This window comes from Ylistrum balloti, unplaced genomic scaffold, assembly GCF_031769215.1.
Source record: "Ylistrum balloti isolate Yb309-2 unplaced genomic scaffold, AGI_CSIRO_Ybal_v1 Utg370342, whole genome shotgun sequence".
Lineage (NCBI taxonomy): Eukaryota > Metazoa > Mollusca > Bivalvia > Pectinida > Pectinidae > Ylistrum > Ylistrum balloti.
Window position 1 is genome coordinate 65,444 of NW_026782246.1, and position 12,528 is coordinate 77,971.

The 12,528-nt window shown below is 32.3% G+C and overlaps 1 protein-coding gene across 1 annotated transcript in view; it reads left to right on the forward strand.

Annotated features, from left to right (window-relative positions):
* The window catches only part of LOC132553635 (potassium voltage-gated channel subfamily H member 2-like), a 97,559-nt gene that overhangs the window by 12,997 nt on the left and 72,034 nt on the right, over positions 1 to 12,528 (forward strand). The window contains exons 6-8 of the mRNA XM_060217895.1: positions 997 to 1,044; positions 4,826 to 5,055; positions 7,978 to 8,010. Coding sequence (XP_060073878.1) covers positions 997 to 1,044; positions 4,826 to 5,055; positions 7,978 to 8,010 — 311 coding nt within the window. The remainder of the gene's footprint in view (positions 1 to 996; positions 1,045 to 4,825; positions 5,056 to 7,977; positions 8,011 to 12,528) is intronic.

Here is a 12,528-nt window from a genome sequence, read left to right on the forward strand (position 1 = left end):
GTCAAAATAGGTCCAAATTCATCACTTTTGGGCTGAATGTATGATTTGTAGGCAAGATTTCAATCCCAGTTGCACTATTACCTGTGATGGATAGAGATTACGTTATCTATAGCATTAAGGAAGCTATGATGAGAAAACCAAATGGAATCCTCTGGAAATTGAAATCCACAAACTGTGTGTGAAACATTCTGTAAGAAACTATTGTATTTTGAGGGTTATAACTCTATGATCTATAGAAAGGACAATCTGATTACTGATTATTTTATCTAGTTACTTGACATTGAGTGAGAGACAACTGGAGAAAATTCCCCTCAGTTTTTTCACTTTTTCTGTACAGTTTATAGAGACATTTTTCCCACTTCAGGCTCTGTAGTATATCTGTATATAAAGAATTTTTGTTCCATATTTGAACAGTTAGCTTAACCAGTAGTTATTTGAAAGAAAAAGATAAGTTTTCCTTTGATAATTTAACAAACTGCTTCCCTAGTAATAGACAAAATGTGTACAAAAATGTTCAGTGACATTAATTTTGTGCATCTGTTATTTCATATAACCAATTGATGTTGTCTTGCACACATATCAATCCATGTTCGTGTATCCTGTCCAACCAGTCATACATATTCACATTGTCATGAATACATGCATAATTAGGTTTTCCTTGGTGACTTTTTTCTCTGAACATATATACAAGTGCATCTAGAAGCCAAATCTATCGAAGAAAAGTACTTTTAAATGGCTTTCTCTTAGGCATGATCAGATTGTACCTGTGGTGTTAGATTGTGTGTTTTCATTAAGATATCCCCTTCCCAATATGATAAGAAAAATATATATAATTTCTAATGAAAAGGAAGATATTTCTTAAACATTTTCTGAAGAGCCTGTTCCAAGGGGAGTAACTCCAGTAGTACTTCAGCTTGTCCAGAGCATGTTGTTCAGTTCTGGGTCTAAGGGAGGTCACTCTGTTTCCCAATTAGATATACAAACTCTCTGTTGCAGACTTATATTTTGCCAATGGTCGGGCGCGGGCCTACACCGTAGGGTCATGTGAGTAGATAGATCATGTGCTCAGGAGACACTGTTTTCTGCCTTATACATGTTTGCATCAGCCTGGAAACTGTTTTACATGTTATCTTGGAATATCCTTATAAGCAATCAAAAATTCCAAACGTTGTTCTATAACAAGAAAAAACTACTTGCCAATTCTTATATTTTAAAACTGGTGTAGGAAAGATTTGATAGATTTCAGAACAAAAAAATGTGTTTCCAACTTTTTTTCCCCTTCCTTTCCAACTTTGAATGATATTTTCCTATTTTTTTATAATCACAAGCGATTGCGAAAAGGTGTTTCCAACTAGTAACTGCGGTACTTATAATCTCTTCAACTTTTCCTGACCAGAATGGAATGACTGGACTGTCCTCTTCTCTCTTCATTGGCATGAAGAATGTTCTGCTCACTAAACTTCTAAAACCATGGCAACAACAACTTCACTTTTAATACAAATATTCACTCCCTTCGTTTTTTTTACATGCATGCATGCTTCCTTCACATTTGACGTGGTCCTTGATCTTATATGAGGTTGTCACGACATTTTGAAATCATTATATGTAAATTTTTATAAATGAATGCAAGAAAATGAATATGATATATTGAACATTTTGCCTATTTCATGTATATGCTGGTTTTCCAAAGCAAGGAAGATAACTCTTTAGAGACTGTCGTAAACATACTTACAAAGTAATGGACGTAACAATATGATTTGCACTTTGCGTACTATTAATATGATGTGGTTTGTGTATTTTAATAAACAAAGCAGAATTGTTATTGAATATTGCATGATGTATTTTTCAAAATATATTTGCTGTACAAAAAAAGTTTGTGTACTAATTAACGATTGTGTTGATTTAAACTGTTATTTTTGCACTGAATTATTGGATATGTAAACAGTAAGTATGTTTACTCTCAGTTCTGAACTTGATTTCTCAAAGGTCAGGTAATTGAAACAGACAATACTTTCATTTCTGAAAATATGATAAAAGAATTCTCATAGCTCTGCTACAATAATTTTTTCTCTTAGTTATCATTAATATTATTACCAAATTTGTTGGATTTTCATAGGATTTTACATGTCTACAATATGTGACATACATATAATATATAAACAAGTATACAGGATGTTCTAAATTCTCAAATATACTTCTTTATCTGTACTCAACAATTCTGTTTCACATATACAAAGTATACATGTAACCAACCTTACTACTCATCGTTTAGAGTTTTTGTCCTAATGGTTGCTATTGATGTCCCTTTTATTCAATCGTGCGGTCTCAGTATTGGTAAACAAAGTCAGTTTATTATGATCTTTCTATAGCCTGGGTACATGGGATATTGTGTGCAAAAGATTTATTTATTTCATTTTAAATTCATTTTGTTTTAAAATTTTGAAATTTTTTTTGACATGAACTGAAACGAATTTGACTGATCACAATCTCACATTTATGGAACAATATTCAAAATGTTAAACAAATATTTATTTTGTCTTTTGGATTTCCTTTTCATAACTGTATCATTTTGGTATCTACTCTAGTGAGACCTGAGTTATCTCCCTTGTCCACACCTCCACACAAATGTAGTGAAACCATAACAAACTGTACAGGAAAATAGTATAATACAAAAATAGTAAAATTCATTGCAATATATAAAACTTATTTACCTGTTATGTAGATTGCCATATTTATCTGGCAATAAGCCCATTCTAAGACCTCCTATTTTATCTGGTAACAAGCCTATGACAAACCCTCCTTACTTATCTGGCAATAAGCCCATTCTAAGACCTCCTATTTTATCTGGTAACAAGCCTATGAGAAGACCTCCTGATTTATCTGGCAATAAGCCAATTCTAAGACCTCCTCTTTTATCTGGTAACAAGCCTATGACAAACCCTTCATATTTATCTGGCAGCAGGCCCATTCTAAGACCTCCTATTTTATCTGGTAACAAGCCTATGACAAACCCTCCTGATTATCTGGCAATAAGCCCATTCTAAGACCTCCTATTTTATCTGGTAACAAGCCTGTGACAAACTCTCCTGATTTATCTGGCAATAAGCCCATTCTAAGACCTCCTATTTTATCTGGTAACAAGCCTATGACAAACCCTCCTGATTATCTGGCAATAAGCCCATTCTAAGACCTCCTATTTTATCTGGTAACAAGCCTATGACAAACCCTCCTGATTATCTGGCAATAAGCCCATTCTAAGACCTCCTATTTTATCTGGTAACAAGCCTATGACAAACTCTCCTGATTTATCTGGCAATAAGCCCATTCTATAACCTCCTATTTTATCTGGTAACAAGCCTATGACAAACCCTCCTTACATATCTGGCAATAAGCCCATTCTAAGACCTATTTTATCTGGTAACAAGCCTATGACAAACCCTCCTGATTATCTGGCAATAAGCCCATTCTAAGACCTCCTATTTTATCTGGTAACAAGCCTATGACAAACCCTCCTGATTATCTGGCAATAAGCCCATTCTAAGACCTCCTATTTTATCTGGTAACAAGCCTATGACAAACTCTCCTGATTTATCTGGCAATAAGCCCATTCTATAACCTATTTTATCTGGTAACAAGCCTATGACAAACCCTCCTTACATATCTGGCAATAAGCCCATTCTAAGACCTATTTTATCTGGTAACAAGCCTATGACAAACCCTCCTGATTATCTGGCAATAAGCCCATTCTAAGACCTCCTATTTTATCTGGTAACAAGCCTATGACAAACTCTCCTGATTTATCTGGCAATAAGCCCATTCTATAACCTCCTATTTTATCTGGTAACAAGCCTATGACAAACCCTCCTTACGTATCTGGCAATAAGCCCATTCTAAGACCTCCTATTTTATCTGGTAACAAGCCTATGAGAAGCCCTCCTGATTTATCCAACAACAGGAGTGTGTTATGTGCTTCATTTGACATATAAATGTAACTCCTATTTACAAACCAGTATCCTATGATATTGTAGGGTCATGTATCAATAGACAGTTACTTGTCACACACCGGTTAATCTATAAGGCTAGAAATACAGAGCATATTTCAATGTTTTAAAGAAAATGTTTATGTTATCAGGAAAAAAAAACAACTAAAAAAGAAAAAAGAACCTTTAATAATGGTGATATTGACATTGTTTCCTTGAAAATTACTGTAAAAAATGTGTAAAGAATTATTGCACAAAATTTTAAGGTCGGTAGGGTCACAGCAAGGAAACACAAATTTTCTTGTTTTATTGTCACCCACATACATGTTCATCAATCGATAAATGCCACACATACCTCAATGTATTTATGATGTGTTCTAAAAATACAGTTTAGAAAAAGTTTTGAAAGTTAACAGCTAAAACATTTTGGAGTAACATCAAGTCTTGCCATCAAGGGAGACAACTCTAACATGTATAATATTGTTAAACATCTTTTGGTGTCCAATGAAATTAGATGTTCTCAGTTCTATATCCTAAGTTTTTGACACCTTACCTTAAATTTTCTATTTGTCCTGCAATATTCCAAAGCCTTGAAATAGGTTCACTCATATTTGATAAATATTTCGTACAAATACCAGTTAAATTTTTTTTATTCTGCTACAACAAGTCCTGCACCCACTGACTTCTAGTCAGAGATAATATGTGTTTATCAAGCAGACTTATGGAAGTATAAATATGATTGTTAACTTAAATGAGGTTTAGTTTGTTTGTGTTTTTGTGTATTTATTTTTCACTATCATGACGCTACACGTCTACAATGATGCTGTTTTTATGATTGTTTTTAGGGACAGGGAACCATGTGAAATCCAACTGTATAAATCAGACCTGCAGTGATTCAGAACTTGCCAAACACAGAACTAAGCAGTTGACCGACAGCTCTGGGAATTTATTAGCGGATTCTCTTCAGGTGGGCTGGACCCCAGAAAGGGACGGAGTTATGCCAGGATCTGGTAAAGGTGTCTTCCTTCCGAACGTCCAGAATATGAAGCATAATGTGTCTGAAAAGGTGGCCCAGGTAAGTCCTGGTCACATCACTGTTTACGTGTATAGAATAGTCTGTACTGTGCATGGGGAGCATGTGAGTGATAATGATCTGTCAATGTATCTGTCCTACTGTCTTTTCTGAAGGTCTCTTCAATGTGTTTATTTTTTCTTTGTGGTCAGTCAGATTTGGTCATCTCTACCTATGTATATATTTATCATATACTGTATCTTATTGAAAAATGTTTGTTTTAAAGACAAGATTTGCTAAGAAATAATGACTTCTTTCTGTTTAACTGATTTTAATGTTTTGTATATGTCGCATGTATCAGAGAAATTTCTAATGATATTACAACTTTTACTGAGTATCAAGATAATGCTAAAAAACTATATGCTGTTCTTGTGTTAACAAATATTGTTGAATTTCACTTTCAATATTACTAGAAAATGGATTCAGAATGAGGGTCAGGAGACTTTAAATAGCAAAAATTGTTAAATGTTTAGTTTTAAAAAATAAAAAATTTATCTTCTTTGCATAATGACCTTTTGGCTGTCACTGGCTTTTGGTACCAAGGATAATTCAGAAAGATATGTACATGTATAGCATGGATTAATTATACATGTAATGGTGTAAGTGATAAACTAGCATAATTGATAAATAGCTAAATCCTAATCATGCCATACCAGATAATGTATGAAATTTTCTGAAAATCCAAAAGGGTCTTTGAGAAAAATTAACTCTGCTTTTCAGCAAGGAGCGATATGGAAAGGATTATGTTAGGGAATCTTTGATTGGTTGATAAGAGTCATGTGACAATGTTTTAGATATGAGTGAGGATGAGGATTATAAATGTGTGATGATATGTTGGAAAACACGATCTGTCTTGATCACTTCGGCGCAAAATTAATTTGTCAAAGCACTATACACACAGATTTTTATTTCGATAATTGACAAATGTACATCTAAAGTTTGAGTTTGAAAGTGAAAATTATTTTTATATTGTATTGCGTTTTTAACACCAGTTGAAAGTCTCTCACAATTGATAATTGATAAAATCTCTATTTGCTAATGTTTTGGAATTTAAAGTTTTTCTCTTGGAAGAAACATTAAAATATAAGGTGTATTTTCTGGTGTAGTTGATTTAAAGGGAGATAACATCTTGCACACTTGAGCTACAATTCTTTGCCTTCATGACTTTCTTTGTGCAAGGTCTGTAGGTCTGCATGCTTCAGGTTGGTTCACCTTCGGTGTATGCACTTCAATCTGGCCTCATGTAAAATTTTCTGTTTGAGTTCTATATAATCTGATGACCTCTTGGTTCTGGTCTGTTTGGTATTGTTGACAGAAATAATTGTTTTCAATATTGGTGAATATTTTGGATTCTCAACTGCAAAAGTTGTGAAAACCTGATAAAGTGGAGGCAACTCTCACAGGTTCTATGATAAGTATTCTTCACTGATGATGCTGCATGGTAGAATTCACCTGCACACATAGCGGTAATCGAAAGTCAATTTAACTTAATAATAACGGATATTAAATATCTGTTGTAATCTTTTTTTTATTGAAAAATGAAAAACTATAAATGGAGGCTTTCATATTTGGATGAACTTATAAAATATCTTAATTTTTAATTAGAGAAAATGATAAACTGTGTTTCATTTAATCTGTGTTTTAGCTAGGATGTACTTTTCCATTACTATATTCAATAATGCATGCATTCTAAATAATATTCAACATTTCAATTAAATTATTTTTATTCTACAAAATTCATTGAAACTTTACATGTTATAATTGTGTGTTTAACCATATTATCAAGAAAATGTTTATATATATTTTTTTTCTATATTTACTTAATTGATAGTATAATTAAATAGATTTGGTAACATGAACACTGCAATGTAACTAATATATAGTGCGATATTGAAATTGTTATGTATTCTCTGCATTTTGTCGGAGCCTAGTAGCTGTTACTGAAGTCATTCTTAGACTTTGTATATTAACAGTATATATTTCTGGTAGTTAGAATCACCTAGATCTTGATCTGGATAATAAAAATCATTTTGAAAATATTATGTGGATTGCAAAGATTTTCCTTTCTATAATCATAACTATAACTATAACTTTTAAAAAAAAAATTATCATTTTACATCATTTTTGTTCATTTGAAAAATGTTTATCATAAAGAAAAAAAGAAAACAAAAAAATGAATTGTTAACAGATGTTTACTTTTTTTCTCTAAATTATCATTTGATGTTTAATAACATTACATTAGATGAGGGAAGAGGTGTAAACTAGTAACACGATTGTCCGAATATGTGATTTATTGATAACTTAAAACAGTGTTTATATTCAATTTCATGATATTTAACAAACTATGTTGCATCCAATGTATATTCAGAAATGTAGGTTTGATTGAAATTGTTATATTTCCTTAAAGATGCAATATAAACAGAAAATTTGAAATAAAATGAAAATATGATGTTCGATACTTAACATTTAATCAGTGGCGATATAGATCCGAAAATAATTGTTGTTTGGAATTTTTCTCTGAGATTTTTTTTCTAAGTTTGTGAAAAATTTTTTGAAGAAAATTTAAAAAAAATAGATTTAATAGATATTTTGGAAGTTTGGAAACCAAATTTGACAAAGGCTTGCTCAGCAATGCAGTTTCATATAATTAAAGTAAGATATATGTAGCTTTTCAAATCACAAGACTTATACAGACATATACATACATTTTCTTAGGAAAAAAAAAATTGGCCTTTATTGGAAAAAGAACTTTGCAATGTACACAATATTATTGAACTCAAAATGTAAAACTAACTTGACCTCTAATTTACCAGAGGTCAAACTGTTTCCTACAAGGTCCTGGTGGTATACAGCCGTGATCTAGATACTTTATGGTGATATGCATGTGGGTTTATGCTAGATTATACAATATTAATTTCCTTACAGGGAAGTTCAGTCAAGGCCCAGATAGAAGAAATGGTAAGATAAGCTCCATACAAATGATCCCCTTCTAACGCTGAAAATCTAAAAAATATATTTATATGTTAGAAAAAAGAAATAATAAAAAAAAAAAAAAAATTGGAAGGAAAAAGACATAAAACATATTTAAAAAAAAAAAAAAAAACAAAATTAATCATGAGAAGGAGAAAAAAAAAAGAAAGAGAGAAAGAAAAGATAAAAAATGAAATAGTAGTGGAAGACAGTTTTAAAAAAAAATTTAAAAAAGCAAAAAAACAAACATAAACATACATTCGGGGGGTATTGAGAACATTTAATCAATTTTGTCTTGTTATCTGCAATGTATTTGTACATTATTTTTAGAATATTAAATTAGATTTAATTTAGAGTGAGTTCGGAAAACAATTATTTTTTGGGAATATACAATAAGCACTCAAAATATTTTTAAAAAACTATTTTAGTCAAAGAACTCAATTTTTTTTCTTATTTATTTTTTAGAATTACATCCATCAATTTCTGTAACTTGTTCTAAAAAAACCATAAAATCAGAATAGATGAAAACACCTAGAAGATATATAGATATAATAATAATGATAGAATTTCTATAACTTATCAAATTGTGTCATTTTTATTCTAATAACTTATAATATCGTTAAATATTTTGGTAGTCATGTATTGTAACAAGCTTAAAAATGGACATAGTAGTTGATATGTATAGAAGTAGATACTGGATGAATTTTGAATTCTTTATAAAATTAACTAACAATACCTCTTGAGTGATCCTCTAGATCTGTGAATGGATGACTTGAACAACCAACTCCTTAAGAATAATGTTTCAAAAGGTTTGAATGTGGTCCTTGAAGTTTGATCCTCAACTAACTCCATATATTGGATTATCTCCCTTGTGGTTTTCTTTTCAACTAACTCCTTGCTGTGGGATTGTGTCTCCTGAGGTTTGATTCTGAACTAACTCAATCCTGTTGGATTATCTCCCTTGCTGTTTGATTTTCAACTAACTCTGCCCTGTTGGATTGTTGCTGTTGAGAATTAGCTAGGTTTGTCAGTGTATTTCGGGATGTATTTGAGCGATCATGCTTAGGGGAAAAGCATGACTTCATTAAGAAACACACAACCGTATGTTAACCTCTAATCATTGTTGTTACATCAGGTTTAATTTGTTTCAGGATCCGACTCATTGACAAATTTCACGGAGAAATTTGCCAGCAGATTTCGTTATGGTTGAAAAAATTTCTTAAATAAAAAACAAAATCTCTATGCATTTTACAAGCATTTCACATAGGCTGTTGATAGATGGTTATGATACAATTAGGCTGTTGATAGATGGTTATGATACAATTAGTCGCCCACCAGGAACCAGAGGGTTGGGGGACTACAGTTTTACACTGTGTTCTACAGTGTCTTCTCTGGGCTCTTATCTCCTGCACAGTTTTTCACCAGAACTTCTTAATCGGTATATGAATTCATCTTGCTGAGGTGGTGTGTCATGTATCAAAAGTAGGTCACTCTGTCCTGCTTTTTGACCTTTGACCTAGGTCAAAGAAAAATATGTTTTCACATTTGTTGAGGTTCTGTAATTTTGTGGATTTTCTTGAACATGTAGTATATGCATATTTGAGAGATTTTGTTCATATTCATTTTATTTATACTTGTGTTGTAAAAAAAAAAATCAGTAATTAAAAGGATTGTCATTTAATTAGTCGTAACTTTATCTTCAGTATGTGTGGTTCTTGATAATGGCTTTGGATATAAGAATGTGTGGTGTGATTCTGTACCTGGAATCTTTTCGCTTTGCCTTAAGAATGTATGGTTCCTGATGCTGAAAACTTTTTACTTTATCTGAAGTGTATTTGGTGTCTGTCTCTGAAAAACTGAAATCATTCAGTGTCACTAAAATGGCTAGATTAGTAACATATCTGTACACAATAAAGTCTTATTCAGAAGAGAAAAAAAAAGTAATTCCATTTACATTAGTGCAGTTTGAAAAAAAACAGGGAGTTTGTTGACATTGATTTCCAAGGGAAAAATGATTCAGGTAGAAATTTGCTAGCTTCTTATCTAATGAGTGTGTGGTGAAGTGTTCAAAATCCACACAGGAGTTTTTAGCTGTCAAATACTATCTCTTCAGTCTTAATGATGTCATATATTTTTAGTTAATTTTTATTGTTAGATTCAACCCCGCCCCTCTCAGTTTCTGAACTGCACTGGTAGGTGTAGAGATGAAATTAGAGGTTCTCTGAATATTGAAATTATCAAAAAGTTCCGACAAATCTATTTACAGAAACAACATGTTTGCAATATTCTGGTAACATATTTGCTGAACAATGCTTTACAGTTTATCACATATGCCATTGCTACTACAAAATGTCATGTTTGTCATTTCTGGCTGCTACAAAATGTTGAATTACACTGAAGGATAATCAACATAGTTGTTACTCAACTATAAGGTGTCTGCATATGTAATTTTTGGTTAGACATTAATTGTATAAACAGTATCAGCTGTACATTGTACTGAAGCCACCCTATATTAGCATTGCTGCCAAACCATCTTAATTTCTAACATTGACAAAAGGTAATTTCCTATTTAGCTGATCAGTAAAAGAACATGCGACCTGAAAGTCTAATATTGTTGGTTGTGACCTGCCACAAAGCCCCATCTCTACCTCTCTTTATTGCCTATTCACAGTTGTAAAAGACTGATGTTAGTTAGGAAGTGTAATTGGAATAGTGAGATGGTACTGAGGAGGAAGCGGTCACCTTTCAGTTTGATTCCCTGATTGGATCAATGTGAAACAGGATCTAAAGTTACCTACTAGATATTACATGGATTTTTTTCCTGGTCACCCTGGCTTCCTCCAACAGTACTCAATCCCTGTGATAAACCAAAGGTACAACATACAGTTTCAATTTGTCAATTCCTTACCATTTCATACACTATGTACGTCAGAGCTAGTATGCTCCACATTTGTGTGATGAAGGTGATCATGCTGTCATCAAAACGTCACACACTTATCTTCTACTAGTTGTATTATAAGAACTTCTGTTCTATACAATTTTTTGCTTCAAAGATTTTTTTGCTTCAAACATATTTTTTTGCTTCAAAGATATGGGGTGGGGTAGATATTGGAGGGCTATGTAATAAATATTTGATAGTGACAGGGCTCTCACACCCCATTTTGGGACTGGGGCCCGGGACCCTTAGAATAGGGGGAAATAGCAGCCTTTTCCTTAGAATTGGGAAAACTTGGGGTCTAAATTGGGAAAAAAAGATATTATTTTGCATTGGGAATGCAGCCGAATATCGGCCCCAAATCTGGCAGATCGAGAGCCCTGAGTGATTCTGTTTAACAACAGTAGATATGGATGGGTTTATCAGCTTCAATGACCTTGTACAAAGCTGAGGAAACCAAACATTTCAATGAAATAGAAATTATTGATAATTTAAAAAAAAAAAAAATGAATATAGGATACCTAACTGAATATTATTGTGAGATTAAATAGATTGTCTGGTGAGATGTACCCCCCTCTGTACACTTCTCTACCAGCCAACATTAATCTGATGGATATAGATTTTGGTATAACTTAAAATAAGATTAAGGATCATGATGGAGTTTTGTGAAGAATTTTAATGTAACATAACTTATTAAAATAAGATTCAGAATCATGATGGAGTTTTGTGAAGAATTTTGATGTAACATAATTGCAACACATAACCTTAGCATAATGTCATGTGATTACTGTTACCTCTAAAGCTATTGTCTTTATCACTAACTTAATGTCACTGAAGAGTCCTTAGGGAGTAATATTAACGAACAGTAAATTTACAGTATGGGTGGGCTTATTACCAGACATGGGCTTGTTGCAAGATAAACACAATATACAGTACTTCTCTTGTTGATCTGCTTTAGAGAAACCGTTCCAATGATTTTAGATAAATAGATGACATTATGATATAATTATTTCACAAAGAAAGTAAAAACACCAGAACAAAGATTTGGACAGCGTGACATTTTGTCTGATCCATGGTGTGAGTAGGGGCTGACACGTGGTATCGATCTAACAGTGTTGGATCTGTCACCAGGACCTAGGGGTCAGTGTATGTAAATATACCACCTTTGTAGTAATTTCTGTAGAACAATACTGAGATGCATTCTATAACTACATACATTCATAGTCATTTCTCAGCTAGTAATTTCAAAATAATTAATATTGATTTAAAGCAATATTGATCAAGAAAGTAAATATATGTTGTTGATTTGTGTAATTAAAAAAGAAGGGAAAGCTTGGAATTCATTATTCTGCAATCAATATCATGTAGTCATTGCTTTTTTCGTTAGTGAAATACAATGAATCGTATGTCTTCTATGATGATAATAAGATTTTAAAAAGTTTTGACCAATCAGAACCATAGGGTCTCACTCCTTGGGCTGAAATTTCTAGATTTTCTATTCTAAGGCATTGAAGCTAATGTTAAATAAATGGGTTTTTGCTGTGTATACAAGGGATTTTCATTAAAATAAT